General features: G+C 33.8%; 5 protein-coding genes and 1 long non-coding RNA gene across 10 annotated transcripts; 3 read left to right on the forward strand and 3 right to left on the reverse strand.

Annotated features, from left to right (window-relative positions):
- Positions 1–5,290: 5,290 nt before the first annotated feature.
- Positions 5,291–6,500, reverse strand: LOC125197093 (transcription factor RAX2-like). The gene is made up of 3 exons (XM_048095797.1): positions 6,336–6,500; positions 6,103–6,232; positions 5,291–5,768 (listed from the first exon to the last, which is right to left on the reverse strand). Exons 1-3 carry the CDS (start codon positions 6,469–6,471, stop codon positions 5,366–5,368), a joined length of 669 nt encoding a protein of 222 aa, XP_047951754.1. The 5' UTR covers positions 6,472–6,500; the 3' UTR covers positions 5,291–5,365.
- Positions 6,501–7,492: 992 nt separating this feature from the next.
- On the forward strand, positions 7,493–9,678 carry LOC125195738 (pentatricopeptide repeat-containing protein At1g73400, mitochondrial). Its single transcript, XM_048093928.1, has one exon. It carries the CDS (start codon positions 7,807–7,809, stop codon positions 9,517–9,519), a length of 1,713 nt encoding a protein of 570 aa, XP_047949885.1. The 5' UTR covers positions 7,493–7,806; the 3' UTR covers positions 9,520–9,678.
- Positions 9,679–9,995: 317 nt separating this feature from the next.
- Positions 9,996–12,137, reverse strand: LOC125195739 (probable tRNA N6-adenosine threonylcarbamoyltransferase). Its single transcript, XM_048093929.1, has 5 exons — positions 11,757–12,137; positions 11,210–11,494; positions 10,949–11,104; positions 10,506–10,842; positions 9,996–10,279 (listed from the first exon to the last, which is right to left on the reverse strand). Exons 1-4 carry the CDS (start codon positions 12,033–12,035, stop codon positions 10,510–10,512), a joined length of 1,053 nt encoding a protein of 350 aa, XP_047949886.1. The 5' UTR covers positions 12,036–12,137; the 3' UTR covers positions 9,996–10,279; positions 10,506–10,509.
- Positions 12,138–15,694: 3,557 nt separating this feature from the next.
- LOC125196974 (inositol oxygenase 2-like) lies at positions 15,695–17,819 on the forward strand. Its single transcript, XM_048095649.1, has 11 exons — positions 15,695–15,819; positions 15,900–15,978; positions 16,067–16,151; positions 16,229–16,433; positions 16,648–16,707; positions 16,779–16,831; positions 16,908–17,030; positions 17,153–17,225; positions 17,260–17,335; positions 17,419–17,500; positions 17,600–17,819. The coding sequence occupies exons 1-11, from the start codon at positions 15,789–15,791 to the stop codon at positions 17,624–17,626; spliced, it is 894 nt and encodes a 297-aa protein (XP_047951606.1). The 5' UTR covers positions 15,695–15,788; the 3' UTR covers positions 17,627–17,819.
- Positions 17,820–18,015: 196 nt separating this feature from the next.
- LOC125192280 (WD repeat-containing protein 55-like) lies at positions 18,016–21,996 on the reverse strand. 5 transcript variants are annotated; one of them, XM_048089811.1, is made up of 15 exons: positions 21,781–21,989; positions 21,670–21,702; positions 21,521–21,585; positions 21,354–21,441; positions 21,188–21,260; positions 20,452–20,558; positions 19,925–19,967; positions 19,754–19,810; positions 19,464–19,540; positions 19,258–19,306; positions 19,118–19,164; positions 18,964–19,037; positions 18,778–18,833; positions 18,518–18,638; positions 18,016–18,240 (listed from the first exon to the last, which is right to left on the reverse strand). In XM_048089811.1, the coding sequence occupies exons 1-15, from the start codon at positions 21,873–21,875 to the stop codon at positions 18,170–18,172; spliced, it is 1,056 nt and encodes a 351-aa protein (XP_047945768.1). In that variant the 5' UTR covers positions 21,876–21,989; the 3' UTR covers positions 18,016–18,169. The 5 variants fall into 5 exon arrangements, with proteins under 5 accessions (XP_047945768.1, XP_047945770.1, XP_047945769.1 ...); XM_048089813.1 differs by lacking the exon at positions 19,754–19,810 and having other exon boundaries at positions 21,781–21,990; XM_048089812.1 differs by lacking the exon at positions 19,258–19,306 and having other exon boundaries at positions 19,118–19,198; positions 21,781–21,990.
- Positions 21,997–25,314: 3,318 nt separating this feature from the next.
- On the forward strand, positions 25,315–26,940 carry LOC125197062. Its single transcript, XR_007171994.1, has 3 exons — positions 25,315–25,471; positions 25,851–26,711; positions 26,792–26,940. It is a non-coding gene; the product is annotated as an uncharacterized LOC125197062 (long non-coding RNA).
- The last annotated feature ends 144 nt before the right edge of the window (positions 26,941–27,084 follow it).

Consider the following 27,084-nt stretch of genomic DNA (forward strand, 5'->3'; position numbering starts at 1 on the left):
TCCTATATAATAATAGCCATGAAGGGTTAGAGTGTTTGTTATTAATATTGAGACTACTTTTGATTTGTCAGCTTGGCGCCAATTTATGAATTGTGAGTTTGAGTTTACCATTGATTTTTGTTGAGACTTGATGACTATTTTTGTTGAACTTTGGGCTAGCCGCTGGCGGAGACTAGAACAAGGCACTAGCTATTCAATGTGCGCACTTGACTAACCTCGCTTCAAACCATGTATTGTTATTCAATGTACTACTACTATTACTACTACAAGATAGTCAATTTCTCTCCGACTCCAATATATGTGAATATACATGAAAGACACTGTATGTAAGTATACTGTATATGGAGTACCTTAAAAGAATTAAAATCAGACAAAAGTTGTCACAATTATTGATAAGAATTGGTCTATAACCTTTTTTTCGAATTAGAAATTTTGTTTGATTTAGGGAAGTAATAACACACATTGTGAGTCAATGGCCAAGTCTGCGGTAACATCACCGAATAATTACAGTTACAAAAATCATGTGTTTGTTGGTTGGTGGGGTTGAAGTTGAAAGTTGTTAGACCAAGCATGATATATGAATGCTGTTTCACCAATTCAGGAATGAAGTATATATATGGATCAATAATTGATAAATTATTGTTACTTTTCGTGGAGTCTATAATAATATGTAGTAGTATATATCATATATCAAGATGAAATAGCAGAAGTAGTATATGGATTATTATCAACGTAAACTAGGACTCTCAATTTTTGGCATGATACGATAATCCGACACGAATCCGCATGAAATTAATGGGTTAGGGTCAAAGCTTATTAGGTCGACCCGTTAAGGACACGAAAAATTCGTGTCGTGTTCGGGTTACCTATTAAGAAATAATATTATAATATTATTAAATTTTACTAGTAGTATTATAAAAATGATGCTATTTTTTTTGTTGGATTTCGTTACTATGAATCTATTGATGTTATTGTTCATCAGATGATGTTATTGTTCATCAGATCACATTGTGTAATTAGATTTTAGATTTCTCATTAGACTCTTAATGATCATGTTCAAAGTTTTGTAACTTTTGTTAATCAAGAGCAGTTGTTATCAGATTCTTATCGTGTTATCAGGTCGTATTGTTATAGTGTCGTGTCATGTACGTATTGACCCAAAGTAGTTCGTGTCGTTAATGGTTTCGTGTCGGGTTCGTGCCGTGTTCGGGTTTGAGGGTAGTGGGTCGTATTCATGTTCGGGTTTGGGATTTTTTTAACAGATCATATTCGTGTTTGTCCTTATTAGATCGTGTCGTTAACAGATTGATCTGATAATGACCCAACACGCATGATTTGTCACTGAAAGTTTAACTCGCAAAGGTCATATACTATATTGGTCGTATCATTAATAGTTATTTATTATCAACAAGGATTATGTAAATGTGGATTGATGTCGTCGTATTTCACCAACATGGTTTAGACAATTCATTCAATTCAAAGCTTAGGGCGACAGACTATTTACACCCTCATGTTGTGAAGTCAACAAATCTAAGTTTTTCTAATACTACTAAACCAATTACTAAAACATATGGATAAACTATTGGATAATGATCTCAAGAGTCAAGAGCCGCCCGAGTAAAATTAAATGCGTGGAGATTGCTTTTACTAATCTACTACTCCTAATTGCTAGATTAGTCAATGATAATTATGTTTTTTTTTAACTTTGGTTCAAACTTATCCAAGAGGCCAAAAAAAATGGTTTCCTTCGCGCGTGTTTATTTAGGCTGTATATACAATAGGGAAAAGCCAAGTGACCACATTATGTACAATCATAAACTGATTTAGTATGGAAAAAGGGAAAAGCCAAGTGACCACATTATGTACAACTATAAACTGATTTAGTATGAAAAAAAACCAATTTACTTATAATATCCGGTTCAATTATAATCAATTTTACTTTAATGTCCTTTAGTTTCAGCTTCTCCCTCTCTTCCATTTCAGTTTTCCTAAGATTTACCGCCTCTTAGGCTAGAGGTAATTAATAGGTAAGTAATGACCCCGGCAACCATCCATTTAGTTTGTACAAAGCATTCTATTATTATTGTTGAATAATAGATGAAAATTCGAATATTTAATTTAAATAATTGTATCACTTAATTAAATGACTGAATTTAATTAATTCTGTATTAGATTTAGTTGGATTTAGCTAAATTATATAATATACGCTATAAAACTTAACAAAACAATTATATATTGGAATAACATATTTGAAATACAAGAAATCAAATTAAAAGATAAATAACAAAATTACAACAAGTAAATTAGTTTAGATTATAATTCATCTTCTTATAAGTGTATTTTGATTGAATTTTATTGCACTTTGAGATCTAACATTGCAAATTTCAATCAGTAATTTAATTTCATTCATCCTTATTTTAGAAACTCGATTTAATTTATTATTGGAATAACTTAATTTTTCAATTTACCTCCCACCCACACTTGAAAACAAAACTTAATTTTCTAATGTACTTAAATTCTAATATCACAATAAATAAATAGATCAAACATAATTACTCTCGTTGAGCTATTTTGACAGTGAAAGAAATCCTATGACATTAGTGTTTAATAATACTCAAAGCAAATAGATTGAATTATTCTCATCCAGTATTGGCGGAGATGTAATGTTGTAAAATAGATGAATCAAGTAATGATTTGATTAAATATATTTTTATTCAAATTTTATTATCGATATTGATTACAAACTCAAATTTATCTCAGTAACTTTTAGATCTAATTTCCTTATATTGATAAATTTTGTATTTATATTAAAAATACATTAAAGAAATCCTAATTATATTATTATTTGATTAAATATTTTTTAATTTACTTAAATTCTAATACAACAAATAAATAAGATTAAATAGTAAATTATTCTCATCGGACAATTTTGTCAGTAAAAGAAATCATATGATATTAGTGTTTGATTAAATAATTTTTAATGTGCTTGAGATTTAATATTGCAAGATAAATAGATCAATTAGTGAATTGTTCTCGTCCTACTATTTGGTTTGTAAGAGAGATACTAATAACTAGTCTTGATTAAATCTAATGTTGCCAAATTGATAGATCAATTAGTGCTTGATTAAATGATTTTTTAATATCTAAAATTGTAAATTTTAATTAGTGATTAATTTTCATCCAACGTTTTGATTTAATAGATAAATCCTAATGACATTATTATTTGATTACATATTTTTTTAATTTACATGAGTTCTAATACCACAAGAAACAAATTGATCAAATAGTGAATTATTTTCATCGGATTTTTTTTAGTAAAAGAAATCCTATTGGTGCAAAATATGACATTAGTGTTTGACTATACATGCTTGAGATTTAATGTTGCAAAGTAAATCAATCAATTAGTAAATTGTTCTCACCCAGCTATTTGATTTATAAGTGAAATACTAATGAAGTAGTCTTGATTGATATTTAATGGTGCAAATTAGACAGAACAGTTCGTGATTAGATTAAAAGATTTGGAGTATTAATTAATGTACTTGAGATCTACTAACTTCTTCATTTATAAGAAAAATCCTTCTATCGTTGTTATTTGATTAAATAATTTGTTTAATTTAATTGATTAATATCGATTAAATAGTAAATTATTCGCACCAACTATTTTGTACGTAAAAGAAATATTATAGTGTTTGATTAAAGACTTTATAACATGCTCGAGATTTAATATTATAAAATCAATATATCAATTAGTGAATTATTTTCATACGACACATCCCAAATAAAAACACTCACCCAAATTGCATATATTTGCTATCAATAAAATCCAATGTATAAATTAATAATTTTGAATCATCTTGCAAATATAATCAATGAGTTATTAACGAAAAGATTTTTTTATCATCTTGCTCATTTAATCACTGAGTTAATCACTAAAAGATATTTTTTTATCATCTTGCTTATTTAATTAATCCAAATATATAACAATATGTATATGATATATGGATAGATAGATTTATCACTACTAAGCAAATAAAAAAAAAATAGGCAGTTGTTTATTAGTGTATGTATATATTCTCCAATTGCTACTAGAAGGAATGTTATGGAATAAGTTATTTCACATTTTTTTTGGGTTGGTAGATTAAGTTATGGAAATTCTCATCTTTTAATTTTTATTACTAGTATGTACAAGTTTTCTCCAAATTCTCTTACGGTGGTAACGCTATCCATTATAGAGTAAGTAATACTATTATTCAAAATATTGTGGTTATATTAAAGATTTGTGTATAAATTTTTGTTTTATTGGAACTATAACATCTAATCAATGAACAACTTTAATTAAAATTTGAATAGTAAGAAGAGAGGGAATTTTGATTTAAAAAATGAATATTGAGGCTGAGGATTAATAGACTCTTTTTAATTAGTCCACTAACTATGATGAATATTATAATAATATAATTAATGCTTCAATTTACTAATATAACCTTGTGTGGTTGTCCTTTGGTTGTTTAGCATCACTCTTCTCTCTGCTTAATTACTCTTTTACCCTGTATTTTTAAATTTTGCTTTGGATTGGAGTTTGAGAGATTGAGATTTGTACACAAATCTTCCACTCTTATAATTTATAAAATGGATGAATGCCACTAAACTAAGCTTGCACGGTTTACCTCTCCACGTGTTTCAGCATATAATCTTGGGAGTTAGGGATTGCAAATGCATGTTACCTATTTATTTTCTATGAAGCTAATAAGGCTAGTTCAGATAACAAAGTTAGCCTACCTATGCCGAAGAACGACGTTGGAGGCTTCGAGAGCCGCTCTCGCCACCACGCGCGTCTCGCCCAATAAGAAGGTGAGTATGCGAGACAACATCCGATCGACTCCAAATTTAGTATTTTCAATTCTTGACATATTTTAAGTTATTTTTATTGTGAAAACTCAACAAATTCATTAAACAATCAATTGATAGGAATATAAGAAAAACATACTTCTATCACATAATAATAATTAATCAAAACAAGTCAAGTCTAACACTTATATACATGTAAAATCCGTGTTTATTAGACATCTTTTCGGTTATGGTAGTTTGGGCGTTAGTTGCTCTGATACCATGTTATAAAATTAAGTATTTGGATCAAACATAAACTATATTTTCAGCAAGATATTGCAATTATCTCAAACAGAAATTTGCATGTGGATATTGGTATGATATGATCAATTAAAAAAGACCATACAATTTCAACTACAACGACAGCTAATCAACAGTAATAGTTTAAACTTTAAACACAACTATATACCTTGAACATATATATCCATTACCACTAAATTATTTATTGAATGCATTAACATCACTCCTCTCTTCTTCAACTTCACATAGTATAACTTTGATACATCGGCTCGAGATAGTTAAGTTGATAGTTAAATTTGTCTTGGAAATCGAAGGCATCATAGGGCATTAATTCAACAAGAAACGAGTCGTCTTCGGATGATCCATTTACATGAATGTTTGAAAGGCTCGCTGGAGCTGAAGGAAGTGGCGCAGAATCCGGTGCTTCGTTGAGTCCGGGAAGTAGGAACGGAGAGTCTAGAATTTCCGTATCAACTGGGAAATATGGCAACATGTTGTCGATCTTTGAGTTAATGCTCCCCATTGTTGTTGTGGCGGCGGTCGGATGATTGGCAGCCAATAGCTTCTTTTTTAACTTGGTGTTCCAATAGTTCTTGACGTCGTTGTCTGTTCTCCCTGGAAGCTGTGAAGCTATCACAGACCACCTATTCATACCATACAGTATAAATCCAAGCCAATTATTTGACACTTAATTCGCTACAAAAATATCACTATTTACTAGTGCACAATTCCACTACTATATGTCATAAATATAATTCCGCTAGTAAAAATGGTTAGCGACAAATTGACACCGTTATTAATTTAGTTGCTGCTAAATTTTGGCAACGCTTCTAATAGTACATTAACGGATTAATAGCGGAATGAGTATGCTGATAAATTATTGGCATTTAAAAGGAATTGAAAACTTTGGCATCAATGCATGGATAATGAATGTAACTATATACATTTGGTTAGATGAATTTAGAGATAAATTAATACCTGCTTCCAATGGTATGATAGAGTGTAAGAATGATGGTATCTTCTTCGTGAGTGAAGCCGCCGTGCTTGATGTTGGGCCTAAGGTAATTAAGCCATCTCAGCCGACAGCTCTTGCCGCATCGCTTCAGCCCTATTTCGTCAACACAAAGTGATTATGTATGCGCGCGCGTGTGTATGAATAAATTAAACAAAATTGAGGAAATTTTAATTAAAAAGAAAAAAAGATTTAGTACCTGCTTTTTGAGGCAAAGAAATCCAGCTTCCAGTAGTGCCATGCTTCTGAACATAGTTTCTGAGAGTGGTGTCTTCCTCAGGAGACCATGGCCCCCTCTTTACCTTGCTTTTGTCACAACAAGGTGCTCTTCCCATTTAACTCTCACTTTTATCACTATTATGTCTAGAGAGAGAGGTTGTCAGAATATGGGGAAGAAATGAGTCTGATTTTATGGATGTTGTGCTTTACTGAGCTTGACTTTGTCAACTAGTAATTTGCTAATTTCTTTCCCCCACTTGGATTAATAAGCACTTTTATTCCCTTGTGTTAGATAAAGGAAACAACTTGGTCAAATTTGATTCATGGGTAAGCAATACATATGTCAACATTTTTTACATTGAGTATCAACTCAAGGGCCCCAATAGATATTTTTCTTTGCTCAGATTTGATGTATTCACATAATCTAAACCATGACTTCTAAAAATGTTAAATGCATGGTAATAAGATTATGAGAGAGTATGAAAGATGATTAGATACATATTAATCCTCTGAATAGTCAGCCTTCCTTTTAGTATTTGTATTTCATTGCATGACTTTGTTGACAGAGGACTTGTAAAACTTTTTTGTTGCCATTTTTCTACCCTATTCTAAGATACCTATACATTTCTTAATGAGATTTGATCAACTGAGTTTTTGTTAATTAATGATAACCTCTGGCTTTAAGTTTTTATTCTACTTTATTTCTTTTCTCTTCAACAGTGGCTTTATTTTTTTAAGGCAAGTAGTACATGTTTTAATTGGAGAGATTAGAGAAATTGCGTGAAATGCGTGTCGATATTAATTAAGAGCATATGAAACTAATATAGTAACGAGATATAATATAAGATTGAGTTGAGAGACTAATCCAGTTGGAGGGGGTTGGCTATGACTAATTATTTCATAATTATCCATCTAAGATTGAATTCATGAACCATACACACTATATATTTAATCTCGATATACAATCTTGCAAACCGAAGAGCCTCATAGAATCTTCAATGGGTCAGGCCCATATTCTTCAATTCAGATTGGGCCTTACATGGGGCCATCCCCAAACGCAGATAGTATTTTTTTTAAAATAATTATCAATATATACTATTTCCCGTATATTTACTACTACTATTTCTGAAGAAAAGGCTATACTTTTTATTCATTATGTTTCATGAAAGCAAATTAGCAAATATCGTATTTATAGATTTTGAGTTACAGTTGGCGCGAATTTTCTCCATCCCTCTGATCAGTCCCCTAGCACACCAAGCTTTTGAAGTATCTGGTCGGATAAATTCTCTGTAGCATCTGAGCTGCTCTGTAGTATTAATGCGGCGGAAACCGGAAGGCTATATCTTAATGCCGCTAATGTGTTCGATGAAATGCTTCAATGGCATGATTGTGCCTTCTTTGCTCTGAACCTGCGGTTTCTTTTAATTTGACTATGCATTGAGGTCTTGTTGATGCTTTTGTGTGCAATGTTCACCGCAATGTCGCGGCGGCTTTCACTCTTACACACAACTCACAGATTATTGAGAAATGCATCATTCACTAATCATGTTGCAGTAGCGCCTTATCCTGTTGCTTTAAGTTGTTATAGAGACTACAGCAAAATGCTCGCCTACCCCTCCTCTGTACCGAGCAGAAATATTCTCATCGCCCCGCATTTTTATCCACTTATGTTTAGGCCCTATTGCACTTCAGAGGAATTTGAATCGATCAAGCCATCTTCTACTGATGGAACTGATCATGCTGATGAGGTGTACAAAACAGTGTTGGATTATGCAAAGCCCGAGTACAAAATGGAGGGGGCTCTTGATGAACTTGGCATTGAATTGACAACACCTTTGGTAGTAGAGGTTCTAGACAGGCTTCGATTTGAGGAGAAGCTAGCATTCAGGTTCTTTAATTGGGCGGGGCACCAAGAATATTATAGTCATGAGCCTGAATCCTATAATAGAATGATTGAAATTCTATCCAGTACTAAGTACAAGGTGAGGCAGTTTCGGATCATCTGTGATCTGCTTGATTATATGAAAAGGAGTGACAAAAGCTCTGTACCTATTGAGGTGTTGCTGACCATTTTGAGAAGGTATACTGAGAAACACTTGACGCATCTTCAGAAGTTTGCGAAGAAGAAAAAGATACGCGTGAAGACACAGCCTGAGATAAACGCGTTAAATCTGCTCTTGGATGCTATGTGCAAGTGCTCTCTCGTTGAGGATGCTGAGGCGATGTGCCAGAGGGTGAGAAGCAAGGTCAAGCCGAATGCTGACACATATAACATTTTGTTCTTTGGGTGGTGCAGGGTTAGGAACCCGACCAAAGCTATGGGCGTGCTCGATAATATGATCAGTATGGGTTTTACGCCCGAATATTTCACGTACAACACTGCCATTGATACCTTTTGCAAAGCAGGGATGCTGAAAGATGCTGCTGAGATTCTGCAGTTCATGAAGACCAAAGGCTCAACTATGTCTTCTCCCACAGCAAAAACTTACGCTATTATGATGGTAGCACTTGTTCAGAATGACAGAATGGATGAGTGCTTTGAAATCTTAGCAGATATGATAGCTAGTGGATGCCTTCCTGATGTGTCTACGTACAAAGAACTGATTGATGCCATGTGTTCTGCTGGAAAAATCGAAGCTGCGTATAAGTTCTTGGAAGAGATGGGACAGACGAGCTACCCTCCTGATATTGTCACTTACAACTGTTTTCTCAAGGTTCTGTGTGATAATAGGAATAGTGAAGAGGCACTTCGTCTTTTCCGGAAAATGAACGAGGTGGGATGCTCACCCAGTGTGCAAACGTACAATATGCTGATTGTGTTGTTTTTCAAGATTGGTGAGCCCGATGGTGCCTTTGAAGCTTGGAGGGAGATGGAGAGAAGAGGTTGTGCTCGTGATACTGATACCTACTGCGTGATGATTGAAGGACTATTCGGATGCAATAATACCAAGGATGCCATTTCACTTTTGGAAGAAGTTTTAAACATGGGGATGAAATTACCCTTTAAGAAATTCGACGCCTTTTTGAAGGAGCTCTCTGCAGTTGGTGACCTCCGTGCAATCGGTAGACTGTCGGCGCAAATGCGTAAATTTTACAATCCTGCAATGGCACGCCGTTTCGCTGTAACTCAGAAGCGTAGAAGTATGAGCTTGAGAGGAAGGTGAGGGCTGGTTCCTACAAATTCACAATGGCTTGTATGATATATGCCTGATATCCCCACATGCGACAATTTCTTTCTTAAATCAACTTTGCAATCTTTTCCTTCATCCTGTAAACTTATTTTCTGTCTAGTTTGGAATGACATAGTTTAATGAGGAACTAAATCACAAGAAGCTTCAAGCCATTTTTGATTGCTTCAAAGTTTAGGATAGCAAGTTTATTCCCTAGTTAAACAAGTGGGAGAAAATAGTTAAGGTTGTACAGCACATGATCTAGAACAGATGTATAGAATGAAATTCAGTTAGGAACTTTTTACTAACAAAATATACCGTCGAACCTAATGACCATTCACCATGTTGGGATGTTTTTAAAGATAACATATCACAGGGAATAATGTATAAAATAAAATGTTCAACTTATAACAATTATTAGCATTATTTAAATGGCATGGATAATATTGCACTACAATTAAAAATAAAAATAAAAACTCAACATCAAGCTTATACTTGGACTTAAAATTAGTTCGAGTCATCTTGATTCTAGACACAATAACAAGTACATGATCGATGGAAGAAGAAACAAAGAAAAAGAGAGAATATTTGATCTTCTGTATAAATCAGTACATATGATCAATGGAAGATAAATTGGAAGAGAAAGAATCCCATCTTCTGTATAAATCAGTACATGATCGAGTAATTCCTTATCCAACATCCTAATACACAACAAAGACGAAATCCTGATGGAAAAAGATACACGTGGATTGGCCTGCAATGCAAACAAATAAACTAATTAAATAAGACCAATACTTTCGTTTTGATTAGCAGCTGTAGCTATGCAAGTTTCATGTCATAGAAAATATGTTGACATTTGTAGGGATCCCCATAAACCATGAGTTCCAAGTTTGAAATACCATTTGTACACATAGGAATCTATGCATCAGATTAATTTAAAATAAATAAACAGAGTTGTATTGATTATAGTTAGAGAATACCTTGTCAGTTGCCATTTGATTTAAAATCTTCCTTCCCTCTCCAAACTGCCAATACTTCATCTGTTCTGAATCGCTGGGTAAACGTAGATTCTTCTAACGGAGTTGTCTGGCCTTGAGCATACGCAAGGAGCCCAGTGTAGGCAATCATTGCCCCGTTGTCAATGCAGTATCGGTCATCAGTTGCAAATAACTTCCCTCCCCTTTCACTACACATAACACGCATCATTTCCTGTAACCGTTCATTGCATCCCACACCACCAACAATTAGCACGTCCTTCTTGTCACAATGTGCCATTGCCCGCTCCGTGATCTCCACAAGCATTGCAAACAACGTTTCCTGAAAATCCCCAATATGCAACCAAATGTGGTAAGAATTTCCCTTTTTTTTCTAAAAATGAGGACTAGATGTTAGCCCATCTATAACGAAAATGGCCCCAAATTACCTGCAATGAATAACACAAGTCTGCAGGTGTGCACTCATCATTTTTAAGTTTCTCTTCTGCTGTAGCTTCAATATAGCTCAATATCCCACTAAAGGAAACGTCCATTCCTTTCACAACATAAGGAAGCTCTATAAACTTATCTCCTTTTTTAGCAAGCTGGCAGGAAATTGGTGGAATTAGAATGACTCACAAGCAGTTGTTTTTGTATCATATGCAATTGTGTTCACGGAACCAGCTTTAAAAGCTTCATTAAAAACATACCTGCTCAATGTTGTAGCCGGGACTGGGGTCATTAGACAGATTAAGAACCCTAGCAAATCTGTCTAAGCAATTTCCAACTGCAATGTCTATCGTCTCGCCAAAGATACGATACCTGCCCTCGCTATAGGCAATGACCTGAGTATTCCCCCCACTCACATACAGCACAACTGGATCATCTGCCCCAGTCACTATCCTCCCCATCTCAATATGTGCTACACAGTGATTAACCCCAACTATTGGTTTCTTCCAAAGTTGTGATAATATGCGAATGACAATAGCTGATATCTACAAAAGAAACACATGATTTTAAGCCTTCTAACAATGAATATCCACAGTTACATGTCAATAATACAAATAGCCAATAAAAACACTAATTTAACATCAGTTCAACTAGAGTAACACCAATTAAACTAAACCAAAATGGAAATAATGTGAACATCCTCTCCTAAGCTTTATAAATTGGTACTAGAGGTGACTTTATTCGGAGTCCAAATAAGTAAGAGCGATAACATACAAAAAAAAATCCCCAATTTAAGTGAATTCATACTTGAAGAGGGGCGCCCATTCCGGGGCCCTTGGTGTAGCAAAGGCAGTCAATATCCTGCGGAGTGATGTTGGCCTCAGTGAGGGCCGATTTGACAAGCGGCAGCACATGGTGGAGATGGTGTTGAGCGGTTTCGCGGGGGAGAAAGCCTTGCCCTGGCGGAGTGATGTAAGTATGACGAGGATTCGACAAAATGCAACCGTCCAGCGTCACAGCGCCTACCGCAATCTTGTTCGCGGATCCTTCAAACCCTAACGCTATTAGCCGTTTCTTCTCCGCCATAACTAACACACCACTAAAAACTAAAAACTGAGAAATGGAAGCTGAAGAAGATGAACAAGAAACGGCGGTTTCAAGTTGAGGGTTCTCTTTTTTTATTCAATAAACTTTTTTCCTTTCATTTTTCCATTTCTTTATAAATTACTCCACTTAGATTATTGGGCTTTATTTGATTTGATGGGTTTATGAGATATAATTTGACTGTTGGGCCATCGATGTATGCGCAATTATATTGTATTTGTGCTGAAATCATCGCATATATCTATAATAGGGTCATATTCTAGTGCTTATAGCACTCTAATCAAAAATCAAGATTAAATCTTCATCCTTAGATTTTAAAATGAGTGGATGAGATTAAAGCTCACAAATCTCAATAAATAGTAGACAAAATATCAACAAAAGGGTAATATCGTCATTATGTTATCATATGATAATTTTAGAGTGAGTGTTTTTTTATATCAATATTGTGTATTACAAATATCAACAAGTATGACATTAGAATATCAACACAAAGATAAGAAAATATCAACACATTTTTATTGAGATTGAACATCCATAATATTGAGATTTTTTGTTGCATTTGTTGATAAAAGCTGCTTATCAACATGTACGAAAATTGAAATATAATTTATCAAATTTCATCACCCGAACATCGTCGGAACATATGCAATTGAGATCTCGTTGGAATCCTTATTAAATTATCTTTAATTTGATATATTTTTTGAGAAAAAATAATTTAAATTGAGAGAGTTACGTAAATTTAAAGATTTAAGATGATTTTGAGGAGAGAGAAAGTAGTTAGTTATAATTACTAGATTTGACATTAATATCCTTTTAATTTAATTAATAATTATTTAAATTTAAAATATATTACACTTGGCATTATATCAACCACAAGATCTTCTAATCTAATAGTTAAAAATTGGTCTCAATTTTGGATTGATAATTAGTTAGCAATTGATCACATCCCTCTATAAATATATTTATGGGCAAATTTTGATTTTTTTTTTTTCTGTGAATGTCTGTTACAATTCTGAGTGGTCTACAAATTAGGGGTGGGAATGTATATGTGGATATCCGATCCGAAAAAATCGAGTATCCAAACCCAAAAATCATCTAAATGTCTATCTAAAATCCGACCGAATATATTTTTGGATACTCCAATACCCGCCCCGGGTATCCATACCCGACGTATCGGGTACCCAAATACCCAATTCTTTACGTGAGTTAATAACTATTTAAAAAATTCAAATTTTATATATTAATATAAATATAGAAATATTTAAATTGACTAATATCTTTAATGTTGCATTTATTTTTTAGTATAAAACTATAAAAAAATACGTCACTTTTATTTTAAAGTATATGATTATATAAATGGAGATTGGTTATGCAATGTGTAGTAAAATAATAAAAGTTACGCATTTAATTAAACAGTAGAAGCAACCAACAATATAATTCAAAAGTCAAAATATTAACTAAAATATAAAAACCATATGACTTGTTTATGCAATAGGTAAAACTTTTGAGTTTGGAGAAGCTATGACCTAGAGTAAGAGAGATTGACTTATTCATATAAATTTAGAGAATGTTAACCTAGTAAGTTATAATTAGTAAATAAATTAGTCTAGCTCTTGAAGACCAAAAGGGCTAAACCTAATTTAAAATTTGCTTTAAATAATAAATTATATATTCGGGTAATATCTGATACTCATTCGGGTAATCCAATACCCGATTTATCTTAAATTTCAATACCCAATCTCATACTCAATCCCATAAAATTGGATATTAGGTATCCAATACCTGACGGATATCAGATTGGGTACGGGTAAACCCAATACCCAATATCCGTATTTCCACCCCTACTACAAATAGTGTACATGTCTAATTTTCTATAAAAGGTAAAGAGAGCATTATAACATTTGAACGATTGAATAAGCTTTACAAATTGCATTTAGCACTATTGATTGACCTAAAAAATAATTTATCGATTATATTATTTTATTTTATCAATGGAAATTTTAATAATTATTTCATTAATTAGTTAATTGAGTTATTATTTCAATTACTTGATTGTATTTAACCGATTATATAAATTTAAAATCCTAACAATACACAAGATAAGTAATCGATAAGAATGACGTTAGTTATTTGAAGAGTAAATGCCATAATTGGTCCTGAACATATGGTCATTTTACGTTTTTGGTCCTAAACATTATTTTTTGGATTTTTTGGTCCTGAACATATGGAAATCTGATTATTTTGGTCCTCCGTCAATATTTCCATTAAAAACTAATGGTCAACGGGTTTAACCCCGATTTTGACCAAATTAAACTTTTGATTCTGATTTTTTACTCCCTAATTATTTTAATAAATATTCATTTAAAATCATCTAAATTATGGCCGACGAAGCCAAAGCTACGCCGACTTCTTCGCTGGCAACCTTTCCCCCTCCAACCACGTCCTCTACTCCAACCGCTCCGCCGCCTACGCTTCCCTCCACCAATTCATCGAAGCTCTTTCCGACGCCGAGAATGCGCACATGGGCCTCCGCCGCTACGCCTCCGCCTACAGAAAGGGCCTCCTGATCGACCCCTCCAACGACGCCCTCAAGTCCGGCCTCGCCGACGCCGAGCGGCCCGACGAGCCCCTTCGGCAAGGCGTTCGGGCCCGAGATGTGGGTGAGGCTGGCGAGCGATCCCAGCACGAGTGAGTATCTCCAGCAGCCCGATTTCGTGAAGATGATGCAGGATGTTAAAAAAAGCCCCAATAATCTGAATTTGTATTTGAAGGATCAGAGGGTTTTGCAGGCGCTTGGGTCGTGCTCCAGATGGATCGTGGAGCCGGAGATGAGGGAGATTTGTAAGGTGTCGAGGGTGAGGAAGGGTTTTGGGGGAGGGGGAGAAGGAGAGAGTTGCAGTGGATGGAGAAGAAGAGCAATTCTTTTTTCTTTTAATATTATTTATTTCTGATTTTAAATAAATATTTATTAAAATAATTAGGGAATTAATTAGGGGGTAATAATTCAGAATTAAAAGTCTAATTTGGTCAAAATCTGGATTAAACTCGTTGACCCATAGTTTTTAACGGAAATGTTGACGGATGACCAAAATGATCAAATTTTCATATGTTCAAGACTAAAAAATCCAAAACATAATGTTTAGGACCAAAAACGTAAAATGGTCACATGTTCATGACCAATTTTGGTCTTTACTCTTATTTTAATTATGTTAAGTCTTAACCTTTTCTATTACCAATTTAAGGATTATTTATTGCTTATTATTATATGCAATTGATATTATTTAAGTAATATTGTGTTGTATTCTCTATATTTTCTTAATTTATTAAATTATTTTTAATAAATAAAATCATAATCATAAATTAATGAAATATATTGAAGCTATCGATTGTAATAGTCAACATTATTATCATTACAAAGGTTATTGTATGTATCTTTCATTTTTTTATATATAATAAATTAATACTATTATACTTTTATTTCCCAACCGTAAGTGGCAATATATCACCTCTGACCAAATCTTATTCCCAAAATCAGCCAATCTAAACGCAATTAGATTTTCTATTGAGTACACGACAAGTCCAAACTTTATCTCATTATAAATACCAGAATTTTTCCAATCATAAATTATTAAACAGAAAAGCCGTTTCTTTGTCACATTTGTAATTTTTCCAGTCATATACATAATATATCTACTTGTGTTTTAATCTTGATATTGAATTCTTTTTGTTGCCAAGATGACCAACCTCGTTGACCAGCTCCATCATGGTACTATAATTTTATTTTCCTCCCAAAATGCCATAATGTTTCATAATATTCACGATCTATAATTTCAAATTGTGTGTCAGATGAAGAGATTCAAGTTGGGCAGCAATCTCAAGGCGCCTTCGAAGCTCCTGAAATAAATGCTTTTGGCCAAAACTTTAGGTATTTAATTAATCATATTACCATGTGATTTAATTTCTAAGCCAAGTTTTTAAAAATATTAGTATAGTATTTGATATGGATTTTATAGGGACTATACTAATGCCGAGACCGAGAGGCAGAAAGGGGTTGATGAATTCTACCGGTTGCAACACATCAACCAGACATATGATTATGTGGGTGCAATATATTTCATCTTTAATCAATCTCTTCTATATCTTTTTTCATTCTATATATAATTTTAAAATTGCAGGTTAAGCAGATGAGAGAAAAGTTTTCAAAACTTGACAAAATGGAAATGAGCATATGGGAATGCTGTGAGCTTCTTAATGAAGTAGTGGATGAAAGTGATCCTGATTTAGACGAGCCACAGATTCAACACTTGTTGCAATCTGCCGAGGCTATCCGCAAGGACTACCCCGATCAAGATTGGTTGCACCTCACCGCTCTAATTCACGGTACGCAACCAAACAACCCCCTCATTAATTAGTTATTCACAAGTAAATTGAAAAACAATATAATAAGTGTTTCCTCAACTTCATTAGTATGAAGCCTTTTGGGGAATAATCCAACGACAAAATCGTGGAACCTTGATTCAAAGCGTATCATACTATGCTAATATTGAGTTTGAGTGTGCATCGTTTATGCCTAACACGCTATTCTTTTTTTTAGATCTTGGAAAAGTTCTCCTTCTCCCGAAATTCGGAGGGCTGCCTCAATGGGCTGTTGTTGGTGAGTACATAACACTACTACAGATTTTCTCCATTTAGAAGATGATCACTAATATACATTTCCCAAATCAGGTGACACATTTCCTCTTGGATGTGCTTTTGACGCCTCCAATATTCATCACAAGGTGACATATTAATACTACCTCAAAATTCATTTGATTTTATGTGACTTGTATAATCAAATATTAATGCAAAACACAGTATTTCGAGGAGAATCCCGACAGCAAAAACCCTGCCTATCTCACTGAGAATGGAGTTTACGAGCAAGGATGTGGGTTGGAAAATGTGGTTATGTCATGGGGGCACGACGACTACATGTATTTGGTAATTCTCTAACAATTAATACAAATTACATATATGTACACAATTTTCATATCATTATACCAAATCTTAAACTAGTTATAATAGTTGAAATCTCATGTTTCTTAATTTGTCTCTATTTTTAGGTGGCTAAGGAAAATGGTACAACTCTACCTACAGCCGCATTGTTCATCGTCCGTTACCATTCATTTTATCGTAAGTATTCGACTATTGACATAGTAAATGAATGATTTGCATAAGGCTGGAGCTTATACACACTTGATGAACGACGAAGACAGGGAGAACCTCAAATGGCTCCACGTATTCAAGTAAATAAACTGATTAATTTTAATTAAAAATTAAGTCCTTGGTATATATTAACACTATTTTTTGAATTGTTAAAATTGTACAGCAAATACGATCTTTACAGTAAGAGCAAAGTTCATGTTGATGTAGAAGAAGTGAAACCCTACTATATGTCACTCATTAACAAGGTGTGTTTTTTTCATTTTCTGTTTTGTTGTTTTTTTAAATTTATTTATTAGTTTTAATTGGCTGATGAGAAGTAAATATTTTATATTTTATTATTGCAGTACTTCCCAGAAAAGCTGAGATGGTAAATTTGTGTGCAAGTGTTTCTTGAAGAGTAATGTTGGGCATAGGATGAAAGTTGTATTTGTTTTATTTTGTCAATTTTTGTGCAAGTGTTTCAATTGACTACAGTTTTATCATCTAAACTTTCGTAACACACCAATAAATATGTCATGGACTTACAAGCCATTTTTTGTAAGCGAATGACTGGTTTTATTTTTATTTTCATTCTCTCCTTGTGTTAAATCAATTACTAGTATCTTTTATTGATAAAACTAGATTATTATGTTGGGCATAGGATGAAAGTATTGATTTAATGCACGTTTGGGCCTGGAATAACAGTTTTTTATAACATGTTTTTTATAGAAAACTACAAGATCAGAAATCATCCACAGGACAAAATGAAACTACTTACAAATTACAATAAAGAAGTGCATATATCTGTGAAAAAAATTGTCAGCACAACACTTGAAGGCCAATTCTAGTCGCACAATTTTCTACATTCAACTATTCTAAATATAATAATAATACAAATAAATAAATCTGCATTCAACAACCACGCTCAGCAACTTCTACATGTCTGCAAAGAAATTAGTTGAATTGTCAAGCTTGCTTCCCTTGCTTACATTTTTCCTCTTGGTCCCTGCAAACATTGCCAGGAGCACACTAGTTCATAAGATATTTGTAGTAATTATTCAGAAAAAAGATTAAGAAAGTTTTAATCTAACTAAAGCCAAGCCAGATTTAACCTCATTGTATAACTCAATCATAAAAAATTGATGCATCAACAAACACACGAGTTACATGACTCAAAGAATGCTATTGAAACCTAAAATGATTTCTGCCAGAAAATTAAATTCAAGTTTTACCTTGCAGTCTATAAAGTGAAAAATTGAATGCAACTAAAGATATTGGCATACCTTTAGAGGGTTTTGGGATACTAGCATCGACATCCATCCCATCGCTATCACTATCTGAAGCCGCAGAATGGTTTGGCATGCTATTTTCAGATCCTAGCAGCAATTCATCCAAATTCCACAGCTATATAGATTTACAGGCCTCGGTAAGTTGAAAGCATAGATTATGTAAAACAAGCTATATGCAGATAAAAATAGATAGACAGACAAAATGTAGATTTACATATATGAATATAACAGTTGAGTTGCAGAGAGACCCTGACCTTTAGTGTTTGATCATGTGAAATGCTGCCAAGGATTTTTTTATCATGAGAAAAAGCTGCAGGGCAAGAAAACTAATTGCAGTGAGAGAAAAGAGAAAAATGCAAAAGATTATTGAATTGCTTTGCTTCTGTCTACAATAGCTAAAAACTTCAATTATCAGTTTGCAAAAAGGAATGGTGCCATACCAAGACCTTCCACAGGGTATTCAGAATGCTCAGCAATTGGCTGAATTATTCTATTTGGCAGAATACCTACCAGGCTATAAAGACAAAAAGGGAGATATTAGTTGAACTAAAAACATAAGTGTGGAATGTGAGTTTTTTTATACAAAAACCTCACCTGATTATTCCATTCTCTGAACCAGTTATTAATCTATCTTCGTCAAGCTTAAGATTTAGAATAATCTCATCAGACAAACAACTTGAGAAGCAAGAAAAAAGTTATAAGAAAAGGAAAAAGCTCATCATGAATGTATTGACCTTTAGCATGGCATCAACAGAGTTTGGGGAGAGATCAACAAAACGATCACTAATCATTAAAAAACTACTATCAATATCAACCAAAAACAAGTAATGCAAACCAAATTCCAAAGTAGAAAAGGATATTGCAGGGTCCTCTATTCCATCCCAATATGGTTAGGACAGCATGTAAATAAAGAAAACAGACATCCAAGAAAGGCATATACCTGCAATCCTTGAAAAATCCCCAAGAGTACAACAACAATGTTCCACTTTGTGTTCCACAAACAACCTTTCTACCGTTCTAGTCCAAAGGGGAGAAATGCAACAGTTAGGCTTATAAAAAAGAGTACAAGGTAACCTGGAAAGATATACGAGTAGTAAAAAGGCTTCATCACTCACTGATGAGCAATGAATAGCAACAACAGCAAACTCAGCAGGTCTCTTCTATGCTACAGGCCTTTATTTCAAAGCAAATCTAGAAACTTTTACTTTTCAAGAAGAAATTAAAACCAACCTTCATAATCACAACAGAAAGCAGCTCATCCTCAGAGAACTCGGATCGAGTTTGAACCTGATGTACATTAATATCGTATATTCTTTCATTGAGTAAACGTAATTGATAAAGGCACTGACAACCAGATGCAATCAAAATGACAAAGTGGTGGAAGCAAGTAAAAGAGCATACCTTGTTGCTTCTTAAGTTGCAAACAGATAAAGTGCCATCCCCACTGTGTTAAATTTCATAAAAATTAAAGCATGTATAAGAGAAGTGGAAATATCATAAAATGGATGGCATCATAAGCACTGGATGTAGTGAAGAAAATGTTATCACGTGATGAATTTGCATCAAAGCACAAAACTTACAAAAGATTAAAACTGGGAAGCTAATAGAAGCTATACACTACATTCTCAACATGAAAATAGGGCAGTCTACACTCAGCATATGAAATTTGAGAAATGAACATTGACATATAGGATTAGGAACATGGTAACAAAATTTCAGAAAATTAAATTTATAGGTACTACTCCCTGCCTCCCAAGCAGGCAACAAAAGAAAAAATGAGGGGGACCAATTCCCACATCCCAGTGAGTTCAACTATAACAGACTTGATGAACTTAAGAGCCCACATCTCAGAACAAACCACATTTTGCAGGATTTTACCAGAAAGGTTTGTAATAACAGACATGAACGCATACGGAGAACAAGACTACCTTGTTCCAATCAATTTCATCGAGTCTGATGCAAATGTCATATCTGATATATATTCTTCATGAACATGTAAAGTGTTGCAGCAAGTACGTTGCCTGGTATCCCATACCTGTGATGGCATTACGAAAATTGAAAATATGTTCATTAGACAGTTAAAAGAAAATGGTTCACCATTAGCTGCTTGGGAAAAAAACACTCTTCTCACTAAACAATAATAAAGACTCATCATTTATCACTGAAACAGAAGGTGTCATAGGCTGAACTCTCTTTACTCAACTAAAAACAAATCTAGAGCAGAATTCTTGATTTCAACGCAAAAGATGGTGCCAAGGGATACATGCTGCATTTAGATAATAATGCACAGTTCAACTAATTATTCTACAGATAAGATGAACTCACACTAATCAACAAAGTGATTTTACTAGTAATAAGATAAAGAGTATAAATTTCATTGGATACAGACAAGAATAAATTGGATAACAAATATGCATTAAGTATGTCCACTGTGAGGGAGCTACCCAGTAGCATTTATGTTTGAAAATACTTGATCAACCCTGACAACATAACCACCAAAATACATCCCTTAATTGCTGTTCCTCGAGTTTTACAGAGCTTACAAGTATAAGTTACAACAAGCACAGTACATTCATTTAGCACACCCTCCATAATAGCACACAACTATAGTGCACTTTAAGTCATGAGACTGAATTTTCAGTAGTAAGGTGAGTGAAACTTCACCTTAATACAACCTTCATCATCACCGGAAGCAATGGTAGATTCTGTCAAGTTAACTATGCGATTTACAGCAGCCCTACATATTTGGCAAGTAACCCGTTTAATTTTACAAAAAGTCTCGACATCTATGATAGTGTGACTAGACTCAAAATTTTGATGTAAAACATACTCATGAGAGTTATCAAGGCGTGCAATAGCCGCACCAGTTTCAACATCTGTTGCAAGAATGGAACAATCTGGAGAGCCGGTGACTATAGCTGAGCACCAAATCCGATTTCAGTAGGCGAAATGAACCCAAAAAAATACAACGAGTACTATAGAAAGCACACAAATTACCACGTCCTTCGTTGACGAAACGGAGAGCCCTACATGATTCGGTATGAGCATTCACTTCCAGCAGCCTGATAATCAGCATAAACATAAAAGTTTAACAAAACAAAACACATGAAATTCACAATTTTGTATTGCCCAGGAGAAAATTGTACCGTTGTGGCGTAGCTTCTGCATCATACCGGTACCTAATGGAAAGGAACAGAGAATGTATCAACAACATCGTAATTCATATGATAAGAGTTGGAAAGTGAGAGTGAACTCACAGTAGGAGGTTGCCGGTGATGAGACCAGCCGCGACGATATTAGTTGATGGATGAAAGTCAAGATCAAACGGAAGCTTTTCCAAATCAATCTCCATTTGGTAATAAAAATACGCTACAGCTGAAAATACTAGTCAATTTAGGCGGGATGGCGGTTGGAGAAGTGCGGCCGTGGCAATTCAGGCGCCAGGGAGAAGGAGTATGTATTTTCTAGGGCTTCTTCTCCTATTAGGCCCAATAATGAATATAATAGCCCATAACTTATTTTCCATTTAATGATAACTTGGTATTTAGCAATTACTACTCCCATTAACTGACTTGAATTTCTTATTTACTTGTTTCACTTGTAACTCAATTATTTTCTTTTTTAGCATAACAGTAACAAAATCTCCTCTATCTTAATTTCCAGCAAATTATGGTTCTACAACACTCTTTCCCAGCACCAAGTTTAGCACTACACATTGTCATCCTGAATCTGTTGATGAAGTCAATTTATTAATTCATTTTTAAAGCATGATTTTATTAATTCATTAATTATATCACAAATTATCATGATGTTAGTCTGAAAAAGTACTACAAATCATGCTATCTCATCCGGCACGGCGGAGCTCAAGCCAAACTAAGATGTTTGCATCGTTATGCAGGCTTAATTTTCCCCCATTTTCATGATTAGTAAATTCTACAATTTTATCCAGCAATTATCAAGAAAAATTTCGATGTCATAAAAACACAGAGAACGTAATATTTAAACATTCCATTGATGATTGATTTACGAAGAATTATTGAACATAGCAAATAGAGAGGGTTATAGAAGAATCGGGGAAATATTCCACAAAACAAAACTCCATGAAATTTCTATCGATTTTTCGGCGAAGGCAAGCGGAGGGGAATCGAGTGGATTGCTACCGAGAAAATAGAAGATTCTGTGATGAGCCTGCCGTGAGAGGGGAGGGGACATTCTCCACTACAGGAAGGTGGAGCGAAAAATATGAAAATTAGGTGGATTGTGGTAATTGGAAAATATTTGTCGTGTGTTTCTAATTGCATTTTTTTTTTTCGCCGTAAATTTTGACTCTCTTCCAAAAATTACAACCTTAAATTAATTGCGTCTCTAATTTAGCATCTTTGTGGGGTATCTAGGATTGTAATTTATTTAATGAATCTCAAGTAAATAATTTCCAATTGTCTAATTTATAATTCCTTAAGAGTAAGATATTTTCTATGTATACTTTTAGGCGTTGTTCGATTGCCATGACTAATCATGAGACTATCCATCTAAAATTAAGTTGTGGGATTATTTTAGTTGTAAGAGGATGCTATGACTAATTATCATGAGACTATCCATCTAGGATTAAGTTGTAGGGTTCAATCTTATGAACCAAACATGATACATATTTAATCATGGAATTTAATCTTGGCAACCGAACACCCCATGAATATTGAAACATTGTTCCCTCTAAAAATCTAAATTAGTACTTTTTTTTATAGAAGTACTGTATGCATAATATTTACATATATTTTTTTTAAAAACAATAAGTAAATACATATTAATAAATTAACATATATAATATAAAGGGAGAAAAAAAATGATTAGTAATAATTTATTATGTTCATTTAACCATAAAAAAGAAACAAAAAATTAGTAACAATTGAATCATGATAATTGGATATTTATATTATAACTTTAATTAATTTTACATATTACAAAATTTAAATAACAATAAAAGTTAATAAATACAAGAAAAAGAATACGAAATCAGCATAAAAAGAATTAAAAACGGGTTTACCGTTCTCTTTATTATTTACTGTAGTGTTAATGTTCAAGGATAACATGCCCGTGGCGGCTCCTCCCACATCCGGTTGTGGATATTCTAGTATATTCTCTCCGTCTTATAAAAATATAGATAATGGATATGACACAGAGAATTAAAATTAAATTGGTGAAATAAGAGAGATGAGAAAGAATAATATTTAAAGTAGTTAGTGAATAGTAGGACCTATATTATTAAATTAGTATAATTTTTTAAAAATAAAATGCATATATTTTTGGACGAAAATACAAAAATATAAATATTTTTATGAGACGGAGGGAGTACTAATTAAACAAATATTACTCCTAATAAACTAATCTCCACCTAAACTCAACTAGGAAATGCAGCCTTAAAAAATACGGAGTACTAGTAAACAATAAGTGCTACTCCCTGTAGGCACTTTTCCAAAATCCAAAGTGGCATTATTTATTTAATAATAACTCTATATAGAAGGAGTAGTACAAATAAATTATCACCTCTATGTATAAGTATAACGGATAGCAGCTGAGGAAAAGAAGAGTAACTGCGAGAAACTGAAATAGATTAATGGGAAAAGCCTTACAAGATTAACTGATCAGCACTGATGGAATCAGCAGCAGTTGGAAGCGGTGCTCCAAACCTCTGTTGCTCATCATACCTATATCCACAGCCATAGCATGTCAGCTTTTCCTCTTTCATTTCAATTCTCTCTTTAGAATTTAGATCCTCAATTTAATCTTTCATCATTTCTATTTTCTTTTTAGTTTTCTAAATTGCTACTTCTGAAATATAGTGGTGCTCCTCTATTTAGCCAAACATTTCACAAATTATAACCAAGTCCCCGGTTGTTTTAATTTTGAGGGATAGTGTAACTATGTTCTTAGAATAACATAATCTGATTATGCATTTGTTAGAAGATATACTCAAATCACAAGAAGATATGAATACATTCATGATATATTCCCTCCGTTTTTTAAAAATATAACTCTTTTCATTTTAGTTCGTTCTTTAAAAATAAGCAACTTTCAAAGTTTCTATTTTAGGAAATCTTTACACCCTATACATCAATTTATTTATCACTTATCCCACTACAATTAACAACTTAAAGTGGAGCTCATGATCCACTAACATTAATTCCATTACTTTTTTTCTCTTCCTCTCTTACTTTACTAATTTTTCTCCCCCTCTCTCTTACTTTATCAAATTGTGCATTAAAACTCGTACCGTTTTAAAACTCCCTATTTTTAAAAAACAGAGGGAGTATCCATATATTTTTTGTAGATAATCTAATAGGATTAGGATTAGGATTAGGATTAGATATAAAGAACCCATGATAAATTGTAGGAAAGAGAACCAAGCATACTACAAGAGAAAATCGGGTGTTTGGGGCACTCTACTACTACAATAACGAAAATGTACCCACTTTGTTATTTCTTTCATCTATGGGAAAAACGCCAACCGCATTGGCGTGTTATTAAAGTAAAACGCCATCTAAACCGGCGTTTTACAATTTATTTTTGATTTTATTAAAATACACTACGTATTATAACACGCCATTCAGGTTGGCATGTTTAAGTAAAAAACGCCACTGACAAAGGCGTTTATAAGCAATTATTGGAAAAAAAAATACATTATTTTAATTTATAGACGCCGACTAGGTTGGCGTGTTTAAAAAATTAAAAAAATAAAAATAATTAAAGTTCAGAAACGCCGATGTCATTGGCGTTTTTAGTCAGAATGAATTATACCAGCTTCTCCTCCCCCAAATCGCGAAACCCTCCTCTCCCAAATCGCGAAAACTCACACTCAACTGCTGCTTCTCGGTGATTTCGCCCTCCCTCCATCAATTGCATCAACAAGGAGTGAATTGGTGTCATTCTTCTGCATATTTGATACATTTTTAGGTTAGTATGCTTATTTTTTACAATATTAAAGTAATTTTTTGATAGTTATTTAGGGTTTGTAATGGGTTGTAAATTGAGTTGAATTTTTGTGTTGCATTTTTATTTAGCGTAGTGGCTTGTTTGAATGACATTATTGTTGATTAATAGTTGAGATATTGGTGTTTAGTTAGGGTATAAATTTGATTAAAAACCAAACAAGGTAGTGTTGTTCAAGCTTAAAAATTGGGCAACTTGATTGTGTAGGTGGAAAATTATGGTTATATAGGTTGCTTTGACATGAGTATGATCTTGGGTTTAAATGTTTAGGTTGAATAGTATCCAATTATTGAATGTGTTTAGGTTTGTGTATTGTTTAATTTGAATTGGGAATGTTGTGTAGTTAAATTATGGCAACATCATCAACTTCTCGTCGAAGGCTCTTATGTGGTCCTGAGGACCCTTCCGTATTGTATCTTCAAAGACAGCACATCTCTCAAAATATATGGGTAGGAGTAGAATCAGAATAAGTAAGATGTAGAAGATATGAAGGGATTATTTGGGATGTTCCCATACATCCCCGTGTTTTGGCAATAATAGACCAGATGGGATTTGGCGGCGTATTGAGGTGTGGTAAACCAAAGGACATTGACCACCATCTTATCACCGCGTTGATTGAACGATGGAGGCCAGAGACTCACACGTTTCACTTTCCAATCGGTGAAGCGACAGTTACATTGGAAGACGTGGAGGTCTTATGGGGTCTCAAAGTTGACGGTGATGCTTTGACTGGTTACATCCCCCCTAAGGAAGCCAACTATTGGATGCAACTTTCTTTGGAATATCTTGGATTTACACCAGATAAAGGTGAGTTGAAAGAATTGATTTGGAAACAGACAAGCTTACCAAATCAACTAAGGATTGAGTTGAGTGATGAACACGAGCATTATATATATGTTCAACGTGCTCGTGTTTATTGGCTGCTTTTATTTGGTGGTCTGATGATCCCGAACGCCTCCGAGAATAAAATTCCATTCTTCTACTTGCAATTTTTCATGGATATGGAACGATGTTCTAGCTATAGCTGGGGTGGTGCGACTCTTGTTTGCTTGTATCACAATTTATGTGAAGCTGCCCTTGGTAAGAGGACCGAAGTCGGCGGAGCTTGTACTCTGTTACAATTGTGGGCTTGAGAGAGAATCCCAAATATTAGGCCGAAGATGATAAATCCCGTGCATGTAGACTACGCACCATGTGCAGTCGCGTAAGTTGTTCATTAATTATTCTTTTAAGCATAATTTTCATTAGTTTTCGTGTTATTCGCTCATAATTTAATTTTTTTAGATGGAGTGGTCCGACATCATATGTAAAAGCACCCGGGCATTGCATTGAAAATGTCAGAGATCAGTTCTCCAGAATGCACGACAACCAAGTAATTTATGTAACTTAAATTGTTTTTTGTTTTGACTTAATTTGTTTTGACTAAACACACGCCTCCAACATCAAAATCTTGTGTTGCAGCAAAACTTGGTACTTGTGCTCTCGTAGACATACCAACATCGTAACTTATGACATGATGACTATTTTGTTGAGTAATTGCCGAATGCTCAACAAATAATTCAATTTGACCTCCTTTA

Source organism: Salvia hispanica, chromosome 6 (assembly GCF_023119035.1).
Source record: "Salvia hispanica cultivar TCC Black 2014 chromosome 6, UniMelb_Shisp_WGS_1.0, whole genome shotgun sequence".
Taxonomy (NCBI): Eukaryota; Viridiplantae; Streptophyta; class Magnoliopsida; order Lamiales; family Lamiaceae; genus Salvia; species Salvia hispanica.